The following is a 23,957-nucleotide window of genomic DNA, read 5'->3' as shown; positions in this document are numbered from 1 at the left end:
GCCTTAATCCTTAAAGCCAATTTTGAGGAAGCCGAATAAATGCAGATTTGAGGTGACCCTCCCCTCCAAGGCAGTACTGGGGTGAGGCTGTGGGGAGAGAGACTGGAGAGTATGTCTATGTTTCTCTGAAGTTCAAACAGACAGGGGGCTGAGGAGGGGGGTATTTTCCCCACTGCCTGGTCCTGGTCTTTTCCCCTCTCTCATGATGTGTATCCCAAATGGCAGTCATGGTGTTTTCTCTGCAGATTGGGGCTCCAGTGGCTCCAGCTGTGACTCTCTGAGACAGGAAGCTCTGTGACATTAGCCTAGCTTTGTGTGTGTCATTTGAAATCTTCCAGCTGCAGATGCAGGGAATGGGAATATCCCCTTGAAAACACAGCAGGAATGTGAGCCGCTTCCTTCGGTTTCTGAAGCAAAGCTATAGTGTAGCCCAAAGCCGGTGCAAGTGGGAAGTATTGGTGAGGTTGAGTTATCCTCATGTCCACTGAGAGGAATAGGACTATTTTAATTCTCAGTAATGCTGTTTGGTAATTGTAAACATTCAAAGTAATGTAAATATTTATGGTTATTCATACCAAATTAAAGCATTTTAACTTCTATTCATGTTAATTTTCAAATAAACATGAATTCCCATCTGATGGCCTTTCTGTGATGGTGCGTGACAAGGCTACCCCTCTGTGATGTGTGTGACAAGGCTACCCCTCTGTGATGTGTGTGACAAGGCTACCCCTCTATGATGTTGCGTGACAAGGCTGCCCCTCTGTGATGGTGCGTGACAAGGCTATCCCTCTGTGACGGTGCGTGACAAGGCTACCCCTCTGTGATGGTGCGTGACAAGGCTACACCTCTGTGATGGTGCATGACAAGGCTACCCCTCTGTGATGGTGCGTGACAAGGCTACCCCTCTGTGATGGTGCATGACAAGTCTACTCCTCTGTGATGGTGCGTGACAAGGCTATCCCCTGGTACAATTCCAGGGAAGCCTGAGGGAGAGAATACTTTACAAGGAAATTCTCAAAGCTGCTAATGAGAACCTTGACGACCTTGTACCTAGCCAGTGGGGATTCCAGTGGGGTGCCCCCACCCAGGCAGTGGCAGTGCTGGCAACACTAGCTGCAGTAACCCATGGGGAGGGGGTCACACTCGGACATTCAGAGAGGGGGTACATTATTGTGACCCTAGTGGCACAGAATCAAAGTCTGACTGCATGGAGATGCTTGGGAATATGGTCAATACGGGTGACTGTATTGTGGGTGTTTCAGGGAAAAGGTGTACATTTGACCTCCATCATCTAGGATGTGACAATGGTAAATAAAATCTCTTAATTTTTGCCTCATTTTTTGTGCGGTCTTGCAGGCCTTCTCGTGCAGCTGCAACTGCAAGTACATTTGTAATTCAAGACCTGTCTTGAGTTGGGCTCTGGGGTGGTGCAATTGTTGAGTAAGTGAGCTTATGGTTGTCTAGGGGTATGGGTTGAGTGTGTGTAGGTGTATGTGTGTATCCCACAACTGCTGCGAAGAAGTAAAAGATGTTAGGGACAATAGAGGATGATCCACAGCTATATATGATACAAATCGAGGTGCGGGCGATGGAAATGCATTTGGCAGTTAATCTACTTCAATTCGGGAAATGGCACTGTGTGCTCTTTCCAAAGGATGGATCCCAGTCGGTTATGGGTTATGGGATACATGGGGTCGAGGGTGGTCTGCCGGGCATTGGGATGACAAACCAACTCAGGATGAGGAGGGCTTTTAGCGGGTGGAATAGTAGGGACCAATTGGAGGTTTACTTAGTAGAAAGGCAAAGATCATGGTACAGCTATATAGACACTCAATCATCATGTTACTTTTTAATGGTACGTTTACAAACATATATTTTGATGAATAGAATTGAAAGTTGTGTCTCATTATGGTAAGTGGTGAAATAAGTATAGCCAGTTACAATTGTAATGGCCTAGCAGATAATAAGAAAAGACAATAAGTATTTACCTGGCTAAAAGAGAAGGAATATAATATTTATTGTTTACAGGAATCCCATTCAACAGTTTTAGATGAAGTTTTGATCCAAATGTGCAAATTGTCCAAACAGATCCTCAAGGTAGATGGATTATTTTAAATATGTTATTGGACAATAAACAGATATGGCTTATTAACCTATATGATCTGAATAATGATGATCCAAGGTTCTTTGAAAATATATAGAAGAATTGATCAACTCTACAAGCAACACTACACTCTATTATTATGGTGGGAGATTTTAATACGGTCTTAAATACCTCTATGGACCGGAAAGGAAATCACACTACAAACTATCACCCTCAGGCACTTAAGGAAATTAATGTCATGGATATATTGGAATTAGTGGATATATGGAGGCTTAAATACCCTGACCTAGTGAGATATACATGGCGGAGGCTTAATCAAGCTAGTCACCTTAACTACTTTCTTATACCATTCTCTCTGGCACCAAAAGTTTAAAAAGTGTTGATAGGGTTCGGATCATCACATAATTGGCATATATATTTCTCTTACCTTAATTTCCACGTGGGCGAGGATATTGGAAATTTAATCAAAGCCCACTAAAAATCACCCTTATTAACTCCTTAGTTATATCACAGTTTAGCTATTTGCTTATGGTTTTGCCTACACCTAGTGACCTGCTTTTTAAATTATATGAACAAAAAATATTACATTTGATTTGGAATGGCAAACCAGATCAAATTAAAAGGGCCTATTTATATAACAAATATGAATTTGGAGGCCAGAAATGATTAAATATTAAAGCACCAAAGGCATCAGTCATACAAAAGTTACACTTAAATCCAAACTGGTTCTCTAGTCAATTGGTACGAATGTCTCATCCTATATTCAGGAAGGGCCTTTTCCCCTTTATTCAGATCACACCTGCTCACTTTCGGTTGTTTGAAAAGGAAATCATCTCCAAAATATCTTTATTTTTTAAACAAGCCTTAGAAAGTTGGTTGCAATTTCAGTTTAATCCACCTGAATGGACGGAACAAATAGTACAACAAATATTGTGGTTAAATTCAAATATACTAATTGATTCAAAAAAACTGTATTTATCGAAGAAATGTTTTAAAAAAGTGTAATTGTAGTGAATGATATCATAAATAGGACCGGTGGAGTTGTCACACATGCAGCTAACACAGACATATGGAAATGTCTGCTCTACCCAAAATTACAACCAATTAATTGCAGCATAAACACAAAAATGGAAGAGGCAAGTAGAAGGGGAAAAAGTAAGGAACTTGTATGTCGGCCCTGTATTAAAGAACATAAATAGTTAACGAAAAGTGTGATAAATAAAAACATATGCCAATTTAATTTAAGGACCAAAAAACTGACAGCTGTGCCATATAAATTGCAAAATAGTTGTGAAGAGATTTTCGATGTACCCATTCCATGGCACATGGTTTATGAATTGATACGCAAAACAACGCCAGATTCAAAACTTAAAATTTTTCAATATAAATTACTATACAAAATTCTTGCAACCAATAGAATGTTATATATATGGGGGATACAATCTTCCCAGCTCTGCAGATTCTGCTGTGAGGAGGCAGAGTCATTAGATAATTTATTTTGGTATTGTCCATATGTAGCTCATTTTTGGTCACAGGTCCAGGAATGGCTGAAGAATTGCAACATTTGCCTAGAACTAACGCTAGAGATAGCAATACTGGGTGATTTGAAAAGCCATAGTCAATCAATCAATAATATAATTATTATTTTAGCAAAAAAAAATATTTTTAATTTACAATCTGTAGAAGCTATGAGAATAGAAAGGTTCAATTCGTTTGTGAAGCATCACAACACAGTTGAAAAATATATGGTAAGTAGAAATCTGAAAGGGATGATGTTGAGAGACAGATGGGAAGGGGTTGAGTGGGGCTGAAGGGTGGGACTAATAACAAGATAAACAATGTAGGGCATAAGGGATCTGTAGAATGTATAAAGGTTGGGAGCTTTTGTGAAATAGCACAGTTACCAATAGAAATCAAACTGGATGGACATCAGAAATAGAGGAAGGACTAAGAACAAACAAGAGACAACTATTGTAAAGTAGACTGTGTCTGTAAACTGTGTATAAGATGTATGGATTGAAGGTAGAAGTAGAAGTGTTTATTAGTTTACTCCAATTGGGGGATCGGCGGAAGGGTTTGTGGGTAATAATAATAAAGGTATATTATTTTTGAAAGTATGCATGTCTATATAGGTATGTGTATATATATGTATGCGTGTATGGATATATATATTTACCCCAAAAATATGGGGGATTGGAAATGATGCAGACAATTACATTGGAAGCAACATTTTTTCCGCAATATTAAGCTGATCCACACTCAGAAAAAGAAAAGAAAGCCTGAGCAGCTCTGTGTAGGGAGACTTAGGCCTAGTAGTCCTGTTGTGAGTTCAGCTCCTCCTATCGACCAGTACTTTCTGGAGCTCTCTGGGGATGCTGGCCATGATGACTCGGGACGCACTGTTGACCCCTTACTGACAGCACGAGGGGGGCGAGGGAAGGGTCTGAAAGGGGACTGAGCGGGGACTCAGGGGGGTCTCTCTGCGGTGTGTCCATGAGTGTTGCTGATGTTTCCCCTAGGACAGGCAGAGGGGCTTCCTGTGGTGTGGTTATCCTTCCCTAGACCTCCCTAACCCCTCCACCCACCAAAACCACGATGGGACAATCATGACCTACTGATTACTGTGGGAATTCCGAATCCGAGAGCAACAAGGAAAAACATTCATTAAATAGAAAAAAAAGTTTTGATTTTATAATACAGATTGATAAAAATCTCTCATTGTCAAATCCCCGGCCCTTTCCTTCTAGCCTACATAACTCCTCTCCATCTCTCTTTCACTTTCTTTCCTCTCCCATCACTCTCTCTCTCGACCCCCTCTTTCTCCCCCTTCCTGTATTTCTATTCTCCTTCCTCCATACCTTCACCCTTTGCCCCATACCCGCCCCATACCCCTTCCTCTCGCTTGCTCTCTCGCTCTCTCTTTCTCTCTCTAGGGGAAGCGGTGCTCTGCTGTTGTCTGGTATATAGTGTGTATGCCTGCCAGTAACTCTGGACCTGTTCTTCTGCACCAATAGCCTTGACTTTGACACAGTTCACAGTCAAGTGAGCACGGGGTTAAAAACAATTTTGATTCAAAACAATGACTGGAATCGGCATCAGATTTGGCTGTCAAAAACGAACAAAAAAAGGACGTGCTAGGTAGGCTTAGGCAGTATATCTTATATACCTGGTATTTGGAAAAAGCCACAAATGTTTTTCAGTACTGTCAATACAAAAAAATATAAATATTTGAAGTTTTCAAATACATTTGAATATTTGTAGATACTTTCTAAGTTAGTACCTGCAGTCAACTTGTGTACTGCGTTAGGAGATAAAGCAGATTGCGTTCTTCATTTCACCTGTCACATTATTTTACATTATGAAGCTTACCGTAGTTCCCCAGAACAGTTAAGCCAGTCACTTGTTTGTTTGTAAATAGCATGTTGTCTGTATAACTGACATTTTCCCCCTCTGCTTCACACTAGTGTTTTTGTTCTTCTCCCCTCTGCTCCGCGTACACATGCTGCTCTTCCTTCAGAAAAGCATGCATCACAACGTTGTTCATTTGCACACACAAAAAAAGGTTCACTTTCGCTTGTAGATGTCCACACTCACTGAAAATGACATTAGCTACTAGCTATGCTTATATATATACACATATATACATACACAAAGACAGGCTGTCTTTGCAATTTAGTTTGTTTGTTTTCACTTGTTAGCATTTAGCTAACAGCGTGTGATTTCCCTATTAGTTTATGCATTTTTCTTTTAGCGTTCCACCAACCATCTTCTAATTTTAGTGTGATTTGATTTCCCCTGGTACCTCTGCTGCTGCGAGCGTTGTCGTGTCAGAGATCTGTTTGCCGTTCTGCTCGCACATGGAGAGCCAGTTCCGTAATAGCTGACTGAATTGACATTCATAGAGAGAGAGAGAGAGAGGGAGAGAGGGAGGGAGAGAGAGGGAGGGAGGGAGGGAGGGAAGGAAAGGATAGAGGGTGAGAGAGAGAGGTGGGGAGGGAAGGATAGAGGGTGAGAGAGAGGTGGGGAGGGAAGGATAGAGGGTGAGAGAGAGGTGGGGAGGGAAGGATAGAGGGTGAGAGAGAGAGAGAGTGGTGGGAGTGGGGAGGGAAGGATAGAGGGTGAGAGAGAGAGAGTGGTGGGAGTGGGGAGGGAAGGATAGAGGGTGAGAGAGAGTGGTGGGGAGGGGAGGATAGAGGATGAGAGAGAGTGGTGGGGTGGGGAGGATAGAGGATGAGAGAGAGTGGTGGGAGTGGGGAGGGGAGGATAGAGGGTGAGAGAGAGTGGTGGGAGTGGGGAGGGGAGGATAGAGGGTGAGAGAGAGTGTGGTGGGAGTGGGGAGCGGAGGATAGAGGGTGAGAGAGAGTGGTGGGAGTGGGGAGGGAAGGATAGAGGGTGAGAGAGAGTGGTGGGAGTGGGGAGGGAAGGATAGAGGGTGAGAGAGAGTGGTGGGAGTGGGGAGCGGAGGATAGAGGGTGAGAGAGAGTGGTGGGAGTGGGGAGGGGAGGATAGAGGGTGGGAGAGAGCTGTCTGTCAGTGAATCATGTTTTTTGTGTTCAGTCACGACTCAGCCTGACTGACCTGTTTTTCCTCAGACTACGTAACGTAGTCACACACAGAGAATGAAACACACACACACACACACACACACACACACACACACACACACACTGAATAAGTCAATGCCACTTAGATGCACAAAGCCCCCCTGTTTAACACACACCCAGTCATTGTGAGGTGTTTTGTCTGAAAACGCCCTCCTGGCCTGGGGACGAAGGCCAACTTGCCAAGTAGAGGTTTTAATATGGTCCTGTGGCGTGTCTGAGGCACTTGGCTATAAACAGAAATTAGCCACTAGGCTATAGCTGTTAAGCCAGTGTTTTTAGCCTCATAAAAATATGAGGGCTTAGCCTGGTGTAATGTCAGGCACATCCTAACAGGGTCTAGTTAATCACCTTAGGATGTTTTGGGTGGAAGGAGTATATTAACCGTGATTGTGTTATAAGATTGAATTGTCACCTTATCTGCTAGGTTGCAGTGTCAGGAGTGAACATTTTAATTTTTAAGGAGAAATGACATTTTAAGTGGATCCCTGCTGTAAATGAGTGGTTTCTAAAAACTCACTCCTGTCTGCAGAAGCTACTAACACCTCACAGCAGTGGTGTGTTCCGAATATCTCTCCTTTCTCTTCTAAGTGTGCACTTGTTCACTTCCGTTAATGGATTTGAAAGGAAACTCCCGCTAGCCCCATGTAAACACCAATCCAATTAGTTATAGTGTGGGGATTAGTGAATGAGTGCAGACTTCAGGAGGTAGGAGAGATGATTTGGATGCATCCACTGTCTGCCTCACAACAGGTTACAGACAATCTCCATTATGGGTCTATGAAGGCAACCCTATTCAGATCAGTACTTATGGCCTCCCTATCCCCATCATTACTCTGGTAATTTAATCAGCAACGATGACTAATGTGTTTCACTGTGGGTTGCTTGCCAACTTGGCCTACTCAGTTTACTATGGAGGACATGTTGTGTTCATCTGTTTAGGACATGGACATACCATGGCTGGTCTTTTGCGCCAGTTCTGTATGTTGTTGATCGATTGCAGGTGTCTTTTTTGTTGCCCTCGTGATGACAGTCAGTTGAGGACTGCCTCAGTTGGGAAAGGTCACATTCAAAGGTCAAGGGTCAAGTTATGTAAATGTCAGATGAGGGAATTTGGGAGCCATGTTGAGGGGATGAAAGCCAAAACCATTTTCGCCTGAACCCCGAGCCCCGACTGGTAAAAAGGACTAAAAATACTAACCCCAACCATGTGACAGGTTACATAAGGCATTTAGGTGGCCTAGTTCAGGGCCATGTTCAGCAGGGCACACCATAGTGAAACATTTTGCAATAGAAGGCCAGAATCTGTGTGGATTCATAATGGATAAATTCAGTTAGTCCTAGTCGAAGTCCATTTTCAAAATGTCCTCTCCCCTCTGCACACGACCCAGCCATATTGTATATTTCAGATCTTCTGTCATTGCTCGAGACCGGTGCAACTTAGAAATCTAGTGTCACTTTGAATGAAACTCACCTGTTTCGTATCAATAAGAGAGGATAGGAAACAAGACAATATGGTGGCGTTCACATTGTTGGTTTACCTCATGGAGTAGAAATGTATTACATTTAATAACAGCATTTTGTACATTCTTACGTTCCACCTGCAATTGTCACTTCCTAGTTGAGAGGAAGTGACGTTATCGTCATGTTCATTTTAGTCGAACAATTCCTTCCGAGGTGTTACTCATAAGTGAGCATCACCTATCCCGTTACAATTCCTTCCGAGGTGTTACTCATAAGGGAGCATCACCTATCCCGTTACAATTCCTTCCGAGGTGTTACTCATAAGGGAGCATCACCTATCCCGTTACAATTCCTTCCGAGGTGTTACTCATAAGGGAGCATCACCTATCCCGTTACAATTCTGTAGCTAGTCCTGAACATGTTAGGTATTTGATGAAAATTAGGATTTGACACTGCTAATTTAACCCTCCATTTGCGTCTCCATTTCCATGCCAATAATATTCATTTTCTAATATCCCAGTTTAGCCTATGCCATCTTAATTTTCACTTTTTCAAAAGGCAGTGGTCAGTGGATTGCTCAAACTTCATGGAGCGCATCTTTGATTTCAAAACAAGTGCACACACACACACACGCACTCCCCTCCCCACTCTCCCATGCTATCTCATACTGTGCAGCCCTCAGCTTTCTGTACCCGCAGGCCTAAATACATCAGAAAGCAGCTGCCAGGTTTATTTTTAGTTCAGTTTCAGTCGAGAGAGCATCAGGTCCCCGTTCTTCAAAATAGCCTCACTGAAGTGCCGGGTGTCAAAACAACCCTGTTGAACATGGAGGTTACACACTGTAACACACACACTAGAGGTCGACCGATTACGATTTTTCAACGCCGATACCGATTATTGGAGGACCAAAAAAGCAGAGATTTGTATTTATTTATTTGTAATAATGACAATTACAACAATACTGAATGAACACTTATTTGAACTTAATATAATATATCAATAAAATCAATTTAGCCTCAAGTAAATAATGGAACATGTTCAATTTGGTTTAAATAATGCAAAAACAAAGTGTTGGGGAAGAAAGTAAAAGTGCAATATGTGCTATGTAAGAAAGCTAACGTTTCAGTTCCTTGCTCAGAACATGAGAACATATGAAAGCTGGTGGTTCCTTTTAACATGAGTCTTCAATATTCCCAGGTCAGAAGTTTTAGGTTGTAGTTATTATAGGAATTATAGGACTATTTCCCTCTATACCATTTGTATTTCATTAACCTTTGACTATTAGATGTTCTTAAAGGCACTTTAGTATTACCAGTGTAACAGTATAGCTTCCGTCCCTCTCCTCGCTCCTACCTGGGCTCGAACCAGTAACACAACGACAACAGCCACCATCGAAGCAGCGTTACCCATGCAGAGCAAGGGGAACAATGACTAGAAGGCTCAGAGCTGGTGACGTTTGAAACGCTATTAGCGCGCGCTAACTAGCTAGCCATTTCACTTCTGTTACAAGAGCCTCGTCTTGGGAGTTGATAGGTTTGAAGTCATAAACAGCGCAATGCTTGATGCACAATGAAGAGCTGCAGGCAAAACGCACAAAAGTGCTGTTTGAATGAATGTTTACCCGCCTGCTTCTGCCTACCACCGCTCAGTCAGATACTTAGAAACTTATATGCTTGTATGCTCAGTCAGATTATATGCAATGCAGAACACGCTAGATAATATCTAGTAATATCATCAGCCATGTGTAGTTAACTAGTGATTATGATTGATTGTTTTTTACAAGATACGTTTAATGCTAGCTAGCAACTTACCTTGGCTTACTGCATTCGAGAGAGAGGCAGGTCGTTATTGCGTTGGACTAGTTAACTGTAAGGTAGCAAGATTGGATCCCCCGAGCTGACAAGGTGAAAATCTTTAGTTCTGCCCCTGAACAAGGCAGTTAACCCACCGTTCCTAGGCAGTTATTGAAAATAAGAATGTGTTCTTAACTGACTTGCCTAGTTAAATAAAGGTATAAAAAAATATATAAAAAATATAAAAAATCGGCAAATCGATTGTTATGAAAACTTGAAATCGGCCCTATTTAATCAGCCATTCTGATTAATCGGTCGACCTCTAACACACACACACACACACACACACACACACACACACACAGGCACCCAAACCACTTACAATCAGTACAACTGTCACCCTACTGCATGATGCTACACTCACTTGTCCTTACACCTCTCATATCGTGTGTCTCCACAGCGATTAAACCATCACACTTTGAAGAGGTCACTCTCATAATAAGAAACGGCAGCATTTTAAGGAGGACACCATCTCGGCACAGTCATATGACTTGGCATTTCAAAATAGCAAATCGACCTATCGGACCAACCACACGCCAAGTCTGAGTGTCCTCCAAATTTAGAAAACAGATTCTGAGCTGAGACCTCCAGGCAGGCCTCTCTGTGACCATCACCACCGTCAAGGTGCAGAAATGTATATCTCCAGATTCCATAGGAACACGTTGCAGCAATGTGACATGGGTGCACGAGCACTAGGGATGCATCTGTTCCTCCACCTCCTCTTCCTCTTTCTCATCCTCCTCTTTCTCCTCATCCTCCTTCTCATCCTCCACCAATCCCCTATCTCTTTCACGTTGTTGAGGTTTATTTAAGGTTCATTTAAAGTTTATTTGAGGTTTACACGTTCACGTTGAAGTTTATTTAAGTGCTGTCATACCCGGGTCCCTGATACCAACAGCTGCTCTTAAAATGGTCACTGTAAATATTTATTCATGTTACCCTTGTGGGAAACAGCTGGGTAATTGTCCTGAGGGAGGAATAGACTGCCAGTCCGTTTTATTAAGGGCGTAGGAGCCCAGTGGAGGATAATGCATGTGTGAGTGGGTGTCTCTACAATAGTAATAGAATGAAAAATAACTCATTCTAGTTATGTGGGTTTAACACCCCTAGATACTTAAAGCTGGAATCCTTAGTAGTGAAACTGCCCCCTCCCTCGGACATCCTTGCACATGCGATAGAACAGCAGAATATATACTGCAATTTGTTTACCATGTTGGATGAAGCTCCTCACATCTGCTTCGTCAACATAAACAGTAACAACAGCCTTGGGGTGGACAGTGGCACTATTTCCTCTACCGCAGATTCCATCTATTCATTTAGCCAGTCAGTCCACCTGTTGTGTGTGTGCACCCATCACCCTTGTACCTTCTAAGGATGTTTACTGATCTCGGTCTCTCTCTCGCTCTCTCTCTCTCTCTCCTGTTGATTGCATGTGACCCTTGAGTCTAACTGGTACAAACACACATCACAGCAACACACAATTAAGCTCCACCATAGTTCCCGCTGTACTGCACTGACTTCTGGGAACTGGGCCCTACTCTGGGACCTCAGCCTGTAATTGTGTTCTTGTGTTTGTTTAATTTAGCCTGTTCTGCTCATCTACCCACCTAGAATCCCAGTTTGTCACTTCACTTTAAGATTATAGGGCTGGGACTTCATTGTTTGCTCAAGCATCAAGCATGATTGTCAGGGTGGTATAGACTCGTTTTTCTATTTACTTGTGGTTCAGCTGCCTGGGCATGCAAGACGGGTAGAGGCCAGGCCTTAGAACTGTATGGCTGATGTTTAGACAGGGAGCTAAGGGGAAAAAGAGAGAGCTGCTGGACAGACGAGGCATCGAAAATCACAGATGGGAAAGTTAGATCACTTTACTCTCATTGTTTATTTGGAGTGCAAATGACCAGCCAAACATGTAATGGATTTTTTTGGTGGAGGACCTGACCCCTTAATTGACTGTTTTACTGCTCACTCCCAGTGCTCTTTTTAAGGGCAGGGTGTTTTCCCCTGAGCCCTCATGAAATGTCGGGTCAGCATCTTTCTTCAAGCAACCCAATTCCTTATTTAGCTTAATCTAGCATGAGCTGTCATATCTCCCTTCTTCAAATGTACTTTACTGGATATTTATTCATTTATTGGGTCCAAAGAGGCACTTGTAATGTTTAAACCTCTTTCAATAATATCTCATTCACAAAATGTCTGGAATTGATGTGACATTGCCACAGATATTAACCATGCTTGGGAATGTAGAGTCATTCTCCATTCAGAACTTCACTCTCTCATAGTTGCAAAGGGTCGTAAACTTTCTGGTAAATTTCTGGAATTTTGGAATTTTCCATGGGAAGTTAAGCCCTGGAATTTGGGGAATTTTGCTTAAATTCATCAAAAAAGTTAGCTTATAACAGTGAACCTTTTTTGTTGGATACACATAAGGCAATTCTCGGTCTTGTGGCATATTCTGGTTAAACTATCCCCAATTCAATGGAATTGCAACCCTCTGCATGCACAGTGCATTCTTCCATCACATGTAGAGCTGATTCTCAAGATGTTGCACACTAATGAGATGCTGTTGAGCCCAAAGTATTACACTGTCTGAGCCAAGGACTACATGTTTCCTGGTACGTTTTGATTACAATACCGGGTGGGGTGAATATATGTTATATGACATACATGATTTTTTGTTAACTAGTAAATAGTAGCTTACGGCAAAGTGTGCTTAAATAATTTCTTACATGTTAACAATTTCTGCTAGTTAGTTTTTGCTACCATGTGGGTTTTAGATTGCTTGAGCCTGCTAACTGAGGAGTGTTAATTCCCCTGTTTCCAACTTTCCAAGTTTCATTTTAAAACATTTATCTTACAAAGGAGTTGTTTAATCTAACTGCTTAACAATTTATCTGTACATGGAATTGTATTTGTAATTATTTGCCTACCTCCTCATGCCTTTTGCACACATTGTATATAGACTCCCCCTTTGTTTTCTACTGTGTTATTGACTTGTTAATTGTTTACTCCATGTGTAACTCTTTGTTGTCTGCTCACACTGCTATGCTTTATCTTGGCCAGGTCGCAGTTGCAAATGAGAACTTGTTCTCAACTAGCCTACCTGGTTAAATAAAGGTGAAATAAATTAAAAATTAAAAAAAATTGGGGCTTTTTTCCCCATTTTTTTCCCCTAATCTTTACAGGAAAATGCCAAGGGTGATGTGTGGAGACATTTCACTGCAGCTAATGTAGAAGGAAACACTGTGTACATTTACAAATTCTGTGCCAAATCATATGTGAAGAATGCAACAAAGATGCAGAATCATCTGGCCAATTGCATAATGTTCCCTCAGCGCTAACAACAAGCAACCTCTGACAAAAGTCCCTCTACTTCTATTTGAGGTGAAAATTATGAATTAGACACCTTATCGATAGCAACAGCCCATGGTCCTCCTGTTTTTTTTGACTGAATGGAGGAACGTCATCAGAGAAATGCTGATGAATGTCTTGCTCGAGCTGTGTATTGGAAGAGATTTCTGAATGCTATTCGCCCAGCATATACACGCCTCCAACCAGACATGCTTTATCTACTCATTTGCTGGATGCAGAGTTCAAGTGAAGGTCAAGCAAATCATAGAGAAAGCAGACTGTATTGCAATCATCTCTGATGGATGGTCTAATGTTTGGGCAAGGAATAATTAACTACTTCATCTCCACCCCTCAACCAGTATTCTACAAGAGCACAGACACAAGGGACAACAGACACACCGGTCTCTACATTGCAGATGAGCTGAAGGCAGTCATCAATGACCTTGGACCACAGAAGGTATTTACATTGGTGACAGACAATGCTGCGAACATAAAGGCTGCTTGATCTAAAGTGGAAGAGTCCTACCCTTACATCACACCCATTGGCTGTGCTGCTCTTGCATTGAATCTGCTCCTCAAGGACATCATGGCACTGAAAACAATGGATACACTCTACAAGAGAGCCAAGGAAATGGTTAGGGATGTGAAGGTTCATCAAATTATAGCAGCAATCTACCTCACCAAGCTAAGTGAGAAGAATAAGCACCACATTGAAGCTGCCCAACAACACCCGTCGGGGTTGTGTTGTCATCATGTTTGACAGTCTCCTGGAGTGGCAGGAGTCTCCAAGAAATGGCCATCACAGTCTGCCGATATGGACAACCTCATCAAGAGGATCCTCCTGGATTATGTCTTTTGGGAGAGAGTGGTAAGCAGCCTAAAACTCCTGAAACCTATAGCAGTAGCCATTGCATGAATTGAGGGAGACAATTTTTACACTTTAGAACCAGAACCCCCATCAGCAGCTAGCCAACTAACTAGCTAGTAGTCAGTTAGCCACTGCTAGCGGTCATCCCCATTAACTCGGACATCAACCAGCTTCAGCCCGGTCAATTCCTACCAGTCTGCACAGCGCGATATCAACCCAGAGCATATCGGACTGCTTTGTCTCTACCACATCTCCGAATTCCTACCGCAAGCCCTGAACCTTTACACCGGATCATCGCAGCTAGCTAGCTGCTATCAGAGTGGCTACTCTTGGCTAACGTCTCTGTCCCAAAGCAAACACCTGTTAGCCTGGAGCTAGCCTCGAGCTAGGCCCATCTCCTGGCTAGCGGAAGTGGTCCATCAGCCAATTCTTGGGTTACAAAACCTATTTGGCCAGTTGGCCTGGACCCCTTTACTGCTGACACAGAGCCCCACCGATCCATCACGACTGGTCTGCCGACGTAACCGTCCGAGGGGGTTTCAACAGACTCTTCCATTCCGACATCCCCCGGGGGCCCATCTGCTAGCCTGCTAGCCCCAGCCCGCTAGCTGTCTGAATCGCCATGTCTCCAGCTCGCCTAGCTACTCACAGGACTCTATGATCACTCGGCTACACATGCCTCTCCCTAATGTCAATATGCCTTGTCTATTGCTGTTTTGGTTAGTGATTGTCTTATTTCACTGTAGAGCCTCCAGCCTTGCTCAATATGCCTTTGCTAGCTCTTTTGTTCCACCCCCCACACATGCGGTGACCTCACCTGGCTTAAAACTTCTTAGGGCTGCAATCTCATTAATGGGATTGATATGACAACAGCCAGTGAAAGTGCAGAGCATCAAATTCAAACAACAGAAATCTCATAATTAAAATTCCTCAACCATACATGTATCTTATACCATTTTAATGGTAATCATGTTGTTAATCCCACCAAAGTGTCCGATTTCAAATAGGCTTTACAGCGAAAGCACAGAAAAATTCTGCAATTTTTTCAGCCAAAGAGAGGAGTCACAAAAAGCAAAAATATAGATAAAATTAATCACTAACCTTTGATGATCTTCATCAGATGACACTCATAGGACTTCATGTTACACAATACATATATGTTTTATTCGATAAAGTGCATATTTATATTTAAAAAAATCTCAGTATACATTGGCACGTTATGTTCACTAGTTCCAAAAACATGCAGTGATATTGCAGAGAGCCACATCATTTTACAGAAATACTCATTATAAATGTCGTTGAAAATACAATTGTTAGACATGGAAATATAGATACACTTCTCCTTAATGCAACCGCTGTGTCAGATTTCAAAAAGCAAAACATACAATAATCTGAGTACAGCTTTCAGACAACAAATACAGCCAAAAAGATATCCGCCATATTGGGTAGTCAACATTAGTCATAAATAGCATTATAAATATTCACTTACCTTTGATGATCTTCATCAGAATGCACTCCCAGGAATCCCAGTTCCACATTAAATGTTTCATTTAGTTCGATAATGTCCATCATTTATGTCCAAAGAGAGAGTTTTGTTAGCACGTTTGGTAAACAAATCCAAAGTCATGAAGCGCGTTCCCTAGTTGCAGTCGAAATGTCAAAAAGTTCCGTTACTGTCCGTAGAAACATGTCAAACGATGTATGGAATCAATCTTTAGGATGTTTTTAACATAAAACTTCAATAAATTCCAACCGGAGAATTCCTATGTCTGTAGAAAAGCAATGGAACGAGAGCTAACTCTCTCGTGACCGCGCCTCAGAGCCTGTGGCACACTGCCAGACACCTGGCTCAAACAGCCCTTATGAGCCCCCACTTCACAGTAGAATCCTCAAACAAGTTTCTAAAGACGGTTGACATCTAGTCGAAGCCTTAGGAAGTGCAACATAACCAATATCCCACTGTGTATTCAATAGGGGCTGGGTTGAAAATTGACCAACCTCAGATTTCCCACTTCCTGTTTGGATTTCTTCTCAGGTTTATGCCTGCCATATGAGTTCTGTTATACTCACAGACATCATTCAAACAGTTTTAGAAACGTCACTGTGTTTTCTATCCAATACTAATAATAATATACAAATATTAGCTACTGGGACTGAGAAGCAGGCCGTTTACTCTGGGCACCTTTCATCCAAGCTACTCAATACTGCCCCTGCAGCCATAAGAAGTTAAATGGTGCCTCTAGAGACAAAACCTCTCATCGTCACTCAATGCCTAGGTTTACCTCCACTGTACTCACATCCATCCATACCATTGTCTGTACATTATGCCTTGAATCTATACTTCAGGGCCCAGAAATCTGCTACTTTACTCTTTGTTCCGAACGCACTAGCCTTTAGCCGTACCCTTATCCTACTCCTGCTCTGTTCCTCTGCTGATGTAGAGGTTGACCCAGGCCCTGCATCCCCCAGCACCACTCCCATTCCCAAGGCGCTCTCATTTGTTGACTTGTGTAAGCGTAAAAGCCTTGGTTTCATGCATGTTAACATTAGAAGCCCCCTCCCTAAGTTTGGTTTATTCACTGCTTTAGCACACTCCGCCAACCCAGATGTACTAGCCGTGTCTGAATCCTGGCTTAGGAAGGCCACCAATAATCCTAAAATTTCCATCCCTAACTATAACATTTTCTGACAAGATAGAACTGCCAGAGGGGGTGGAGTTAGCCTGCAGAGTTCTGTCATGCTATCCAAGTCTGTGCCCAAACAATTCGAGCTTCTTCTTATAAAAATCCACCTTTCCAGAAACAAGTCTCTCACCGTTGTTACTTGTTATAGACCCCCTTCAGCCCCCAGCTGTGCCCTGGACACCATATGTGAATTGATTGCCCCCCCCCCATCTATCTTCAGAGTTCGTACTGTTAGATGACCTAAACTGGGACATGCTTAACACCCCGGCCGTCCTACAATCTAACATAGATGCCTTCAATCTCACACAAATTATCAATGAACCTACTAGGTACAACCCTAAATCTGTAACCATGGGCATCCTTTTAAATATCATCCTGACCAACTTTCCCTCTAAATGCACATCTGCTGTCTTCAACGAGGATCTCAGCGATCACTGCCTCATTGCCTGTGTGCGTAATGGGTCCGCGGTCAAACGACCACCCTCATCATTGTCAACCACTCCCTGAAACGCTTTCCTAATCGACCTGGCTTGGGTATCCCGGAAGGATATTGACTTCATCCAGTCAGTAGAGGATGCCTGGCTGCTGTTTGAAAGTGCTTTCCTCACCATTTTCAAAAAGCATGCCCCATTCAAAAAATTTAAAACTAAGAAGAGATATAGCCCTTGGTTCACCCCAGTCTTGACTGCCCTTGAACAGCACAAACACATCCTGTGGCGTTCTGCATTATTTTAATTGTATTTTTATTTCACCTTTATTTAACCAGGTAAGCTAGTTGAGAACAAGTTCTCATTTACAACTGCAACCTGGCCAAGATAAAGCAAAGCAGTGTGACACAAACAAGGGCACAGAGTTACACATGGAATAAACAAGCGTACAGTCAATAACACAATAGAAAAAAAAATAGGTCTATATACAGTGTGTGCAAATGGCTTGAGGAGGTAAGGCAATAAATAGGCCATAGTAGCTAAATAATTTCAATTTAGCAGATTAACACTGGAGTGATAGATGAGCAGATGATGTGCAAGTAGTGAAACTGGTGTGCAAAAGAGCAGAAAAGTACAATATGGGGATGAGGTAGGTAGATTGGGTAGGCTATTTACAGATTGACTATGTACAGCTGCAGTGATCGGTTAGCTGCTGAGATAGCTGATGTTTAAAGTTAGTGAGGGAAATGTAAGTCTCCATTAGCATCGAATAGCCCCCGCCATATGCAACTTTTCAGGGAAGTCAGGAACCAATATACTCAGTTAGTTAGGAAAGCTAAGGCTAGCTTTTTCGAACAGAAATTTGCATCCCGTAGCACTAATTCCAAAAGGGTTTGGGACACCATAAAGTCCATGGAGATTAAGAGCACCTCCTCACAGCTGCCCACTGCACTGACGATAGGAAACACTGTCACCACCGATAAATCTACGATAATCGATCATTTCAAGAGGCATTTTTCTATGGCTGGCCATGCTTTCCACCTGGCTACCCCTACCCCGGCCAACTCCTTAGCACCCCCTGCAGCAACTTGCCCAAGCCCCCCCCCCTTCCCGCTTCTCCTTCACCCAAATCCAGACAGCGGATGTTCTGAAAGAGTTGCAAAATCTGGATCCCTACAAATCAGCTGGGCTAGGCTAGTCACTCTGGACCGTCTCTTTCTAAAATGATCTGCCGAAATTGTTCCAATTGCTAGCCTATTCAACCTCTCTTTCATATCGTCTGAGATCCCCAAAGATTGGAAAGCTGCTGCGGTCAACCCCCTCTTCAAAGGGGGAGACACTCGAGACCTAAACTGTTATAGAATTATATCCATCCTGCCCTGCCTTTCCAAAATCTTTGAAAGCCAAGTTAACAAACAAACTACCAACCATTTCAAATCCCACCGTACCTTCTCCACTATGCAATCTGATTTCCGAGCTGGTCATGGGTGCACCTCAGCCACGCTCAAGGTCCTAAACGATATCATAACCGCCATCGATAAAAGACAATACTGTGCAGCCGTCTTCATCAATCTGGCCAAGGCTTTCGACTCTGTCAATCACCACATTCTTATCGCCAGACTCAATACCCACATACCAAAGCCGTACAACACTCCTTCTGCCTCCAGCTGCTTTTAAATGCTAGTAAAACTAAGTACATGCTCTTCAATCGATTGTTGCTCGCACCCTCCCACCCGACTAGCATCACTACTCTGGACGGTTCTGACTTAGAATATGTGGACAACTACAAATACCTAGGTGACTGGTTAGACTGTAAACTCTCCTTCCAGACTCATATTAAGCATCTCCAATCAAAAATTAAATCTAGAATCGGCTTCCTATTTCGCAACAAAGCCTCCTTCACTCATGCTGCCAAACATACCCTCGTAAAGCTGAATATCCTACCGATCCTTGACTTCTGCAATGTCATTTACAAAATAGCCTCCAACACTCTACTCAGCAAACTGGATGTAGTCGATCACAGTGCCATCCGTTTTTTCACCAAAGCCCCATATACTACCCACCACTGCGACCTGTATGCTCTCGTTGGCTGGCCCTCAGTACATATTCGTCGTCAAACCCACTGGCTCCAGGTCATCTATAAGTCTATGCTAGTTAAAGCCCAGCCTTAGCTCAGCTCAATGATCACCATAGCAACTGGAACGAATTGCAAAAATGTCTGAAGCTGGAGTCTTATATCTCCCTCTCTAACTTTAAGCATCAGCTGTCCGAGCAGCTTACCGATCACTATACCTGTACACAGCCAATCTGTAAATAGCACACCCAGCTACCTCATCCCCATGTTGTTAGTTATCCTCTTGCTCTTTTGCACCCCAGTATCTCTACTTGCACATCATCATCTGCACATCTATCACTCCAGTTTTAATGCTGAATTGTAATTATTTCGCCTCTATGGCCTATTTATTGCCTTACCTCCCTACTCTTCTACATTTACACACACTGTACATATATTGTTCTATTGTGTTATTGACTGTACGTTTGTTTATGTGTAACTCTGTGTTGTTGTTTTTTTCGCACTGCTTTGCTTTATCTTGACCGGGTCGCAGTTGTAAATGAGAACTTGTTCTAAACTGGCCTACATGATTCAATAAAAGTGAAATAAAAATGAAATACAAGCCCATACACGCTGCAGCGTACATGTTGGACCCCAAGTATGCTGGCAAGAGCATCCTGGTGGGTGCAGAGTTCAACAAGGCCTATGGTTTCATCTCTACCGTGTCTCGCCACCTTGGCCTGGATGAGGGCAAGGTTCTTGGCAGTCTGGCAAAGTACACTTCCAAGCAAGGGCTTTGGGATGGAGATGCCGTCATGCCAACGTATCTCATCAGCCACCGGGTGGAAGGGACTTTGTGAATTTGAGGCTCTTTCCCCTGTTGCCTCCATCATCCTCCAAATCTCACCAACATCAGCCACCTCAGAGCGCAACTGGTCCTTGTTTGGGAACACACACACAACAAAGCATGCAATAGGCTGACCAATTCAAGGGTTGAAAAATTGGCGGCCATCCAAGCAAATTTGAGGCTTTTTGAGCCTGACAACAAGCCATCCTCAACAAGGTTGAAAAGTGACAGTGAAGATGAGGCCTCAGAGTCTGATGTTCAAGAGGTGGACATTGACGAGGTCCAAGGAGAAGACATGGAAGCCTGAGATTAACACAACCAAAGCTCTAGTTTCTAGACTATCATTTTACAAACAGTTGAAAAGGTTTTTGGGAGATGCCATGGATCATTCAATATTCTCTTTCTTTTGTTGTTCAGTGAAATCATCCCATGGGAAGACTCAACTCATTTAATTAATGTTCAATTCATAACTACATTTTTTTTCTTCAAGTGGAAGGATGTTATCATTTGCAGTTATGTATACTTATAAGGTAAAAGGTTTATGTTTCTGTCTCCATATGATATGGTAAATATATCCAATGCAAAAAAAATCATTTAAATTGTATTAATATTAATTTGCATATATTTCCGTTAATTCCCATATATTCCCACGGAGAGTTTCCACCTCTGAATATTCCCCAAAATGTGCCACCCTACTCTCTCATAACCTCAACGAACTCAGGCGACATGAATGCGTCAAGTAGAATAATAAATACAAGATTTTATTAGTGACAGAAAGTTTAAGACATTCCTCACAATGTTGATTTCGTGCTGCAAGTGAGCAACTTTTTGGCGGTTTTGCATTGGATATATTTACCAATACTGAGATGAGAACTGAATCATGAAAATGGGATGGAGTATATAGTTGGGGGTGGCTCTCCCTCCCTCTCGTATGGGTAGAGGAGGCTGTGTCTGCTTTGCTGTGATAGGAGTTGCAGACCGATGGAGTGTAGCGGAGTAGGCGACAGTGTACTACGTGCCATAAATCAAGTCTGAACCGTCTCAACAGAGTCTGAGAAAAAAAGGCATTTTGGTGTCGGCTGTTTACCTCCTCTTATTCTCTTGGGAACAACAGGATTCCGATCAGGGAGCTGCGTAAGGTAAGCGGCACGGGGAGGGGATAGAGCAACGAGAGAGAGGTAGAGACGGGCGCATAAACTCGTTTGGCCACATAGGTCTCTTCTCATTTATAATCAGCGTGCGCTTGTTCTTCGAGGGTTATGTAGGGTTTATTATCGACCCTGTACACACTGAAAGCTGTTTGGTCTGTCTGTGTCCTATCCATTATTCGAGGAGCAGTTGGAAGATTTTGTGGATGTGGACCAGAGCCAAATTGTTCTAAATATATGGCTATGATGTGGACTAGTATTATGTTTTGTTCACACCGGGAGTTTTAACTCGCCGGAGTGAACAAAGGTGCGCCTTTTTTGGGGGGGGGGGTTGTCGTCTTGTTTTACACAGATTGAATTATATTTTGAGGATATAAAGTTAATCTGTATAAGTGTGTGTGTGTCATCAATGCAATGTCACACAATGCATAGCTGTAGGCTAGTAAATGTTATTATTGAATCAGGATGGATGTGGGCAATTGTAAATCATGTTTTTCAAATGTTTGTTTTTTTGCACACGAAAAAATATTGTAGTTGGTAGAGCAGATGATAAAGTCAGTTTTATGTGATAAAAAAAAATGGCATGCTTGTTATTATGTTGATTTCCAGCATATCTAATGTATCAAATTAGTTAGGGAAATAAAAACAGTGACTGGAGGTGAAATGAATGCCCTTGTTGCTCATTGAAACATTAGACCATTATTTGATGTTGCACATCATCAATCAGTTTATTTACATAGTGCTAGTTGGGGGAGTGAGAGAAAGCAGGGAAACACCATTGTCCTTCACCGGGAGGCAGCCAATGTCTCAGATTTATCAGCGATAACTCTCCTCTGTCTTCCTTTGCCCCTTCCCCTTTCACACAGTTTTACATCCTTGGCGCTGTGCTTTTGATGGCGTTCTTGCAGAAGACTGGAGACTACTGCCACGCGCAACATCCCAGAGCATAGACTGATCCAGGGGAAGATGCCCACTGCTTTGCCTTCTCAGCCTACTACCCTGCACTGAAGGGCTCCCTGCCTCCCAGGACTCTCCACCCCCTTAGATCTCTCACCGTAAGACCCTCTCTCAGGAACTCTAATGGGGTGATTGGACTAACTATTCCACTACTCTTCAGTGAAAGCCCCAAGCCCATGGCTACGCTCTTCCTCATCTAAACCAACCACAGTGACCCCAGAGGATCGACCAACCCGAGGGCGGATCTTTTCAAAGGAGGGAAAGGACTGAGAAGAGGATTGAAGAGGAGTTTTCGGAGGAGTTCAGCCCACCAGTTACCGTGGCGTCCGTGGTCCACCAGTTTGTGTCCCCTGTGCGTCCCTGTCCGTGTTGCATTCGCACCCCCAGCTGGGTAACGGTTGTCAACATGGCCCGTATGAACCGTCCGGCGCCTGCCGAGGTGTGCTACAAGAACATGCGGCTACTCATCACGCACAACCCCACCAACTCCACCCTGAACAGCTTCATCGAGGTGAGGACTGCTCTATCCAACCCTCTCTTTCTCCCTTGTTCTTTTCTCTCCTTTATCTCTCATCTTCCCTCTTTGTTCTCTCTCTCTCCCTGTTCTCTCTCTCTCTCTCCCTGTTCTCTCTCTCTCTCCCTGTTCTCTCTCTCTCTCCCTGTTCTCGATCTCGCTCCCTGTTCTCGATCTCGCTCCCTGTTCTCGATCTCGCTCCCTGTTCTCGATCTCGCTCCCTGTTCTCGCTCCCTGCTCTCGCTCCCTGTTCTCGCTCTCGCTCCCTGTTCTCTCTCTCGCTCCCTGTTCTCTCTCTCGCTCCCTGTTCTCGCTCCCTGTTCTCGATCTCGCTCCCTGCTCTCGCTCCCTGTTCTCGCTCCCTGTTCTCGCTCCCTGTTCTCGCTCCCTGTTCTCGCTCCCTGTTCTCTCTCTCTCTCGCTCCCTGTTCTCTCTCTCTCTCGCTCTCTCTCTCTCTCCCTGTTCTCGATCTCGCTCCCTGTTCTCGGTCTCGCTCCCTGTTCTCGGTCTCGCTCCCTGTTCTCGGTCTCGCTCCCTGCTCTCGCTCCCTGCTCTCGCTCCCTGCTCTCGCTCCCTGCTCTCGCTCCCTGCTCTCGCTCCCTGTTCTCGCTCCCTGTTCTCGCTCCCTGTTCTCGCTCCCTGTTCTCACTCCCTGTTCTCTCTCTCTCTCTCTCTCTCTCTCTCGCTCTCTCTCTCGCTCCCTGTTCTCGCTCCCTGTTCTCGCTCCCTCTCTCTCTCTCTCCCTGTTCTCTCTCTCGTTTTCGCTCTCTCTCGTTTTCGCTCTCTCTCGTTTTCGCTCTCTCTCGTTTTCGCTCTCTCGTTTTTGCTCTCTCTCGTTTTCGTTTTTGCTCTCTCTCTCTCATTTTCTCTCTCTCTCTCTCGTTTTCTCTCTCGTTTTCTCTTGTTTTCTCTCTCTCTTTCTCTCTCTCTCGTTCTCTCTGCGCACGCGCGCTTTGGCTGCTCTATTACATTATGTCGATACAGCTCCAAGCCCCTCCTCCCCACACTGCTTCTACACTGATAAAACAGTACAGAGGGATGATAACAACCGTGCGCTCGCGGCTCCTGATTTCACAAAGCCTCCG

The 23,957-nt window shown here is 43.5% G+C and overlaps 1 protein-coding gene across 3 annotated transcripts in view; it reads left to right on the top strand.

The window, feature by feature from the left end:
• The window catches only part of LOC109908440 (protein tyrosine phosphatase type IVA 3), a 56,870-nt gene that overhangs the window by 15,680 nt on the left and 17,233 nt on the right, over positions 1-23,957 (top strand). Inside the window, exons 1-2 of one of the 3 annotated variants that reach the window (XM_031795133.1) lie at positions 21,179-21,392; positions 22,268-22,869. In XM_031795133.1, the coding sequence (XP_031650993.1) occupies positions 22,765-22,869 (105 nt within the window). In that variant the 5' untranslated portion in view covers positions 21,179-21,392; positions 22,268-22,764. Of the gene's footprint in view, positions 1-21,178; positions 21,393-21,486; positions 21,709-22,267; positions 22,870-23,957 lie in introns of those variants that run through there. The other 2 variants (XM_031795134.1, XM_020507076.2) reach the window with 2 other exon arrangements.

This window comes from Oncorhynchus kisutch, linkage group LG17, assembly GCF_002021735.2.
Source record: "Oncorhynchus kisutch isolate 150728-3 linkage group LG17, Okis_V2, whole genome shotgun sequence".
Classification (NCBI taxonomy): domain Eukaryota; kingdom Metazoa; phylum Chordata; class Actinopteri; order Salmoniformes; family Salmonidae; genus Oncorhynchus; species Oncorhynchus kisutch.
This window is presented reverse-complemented; position numbering and strand designations above follow the sequence as displayed.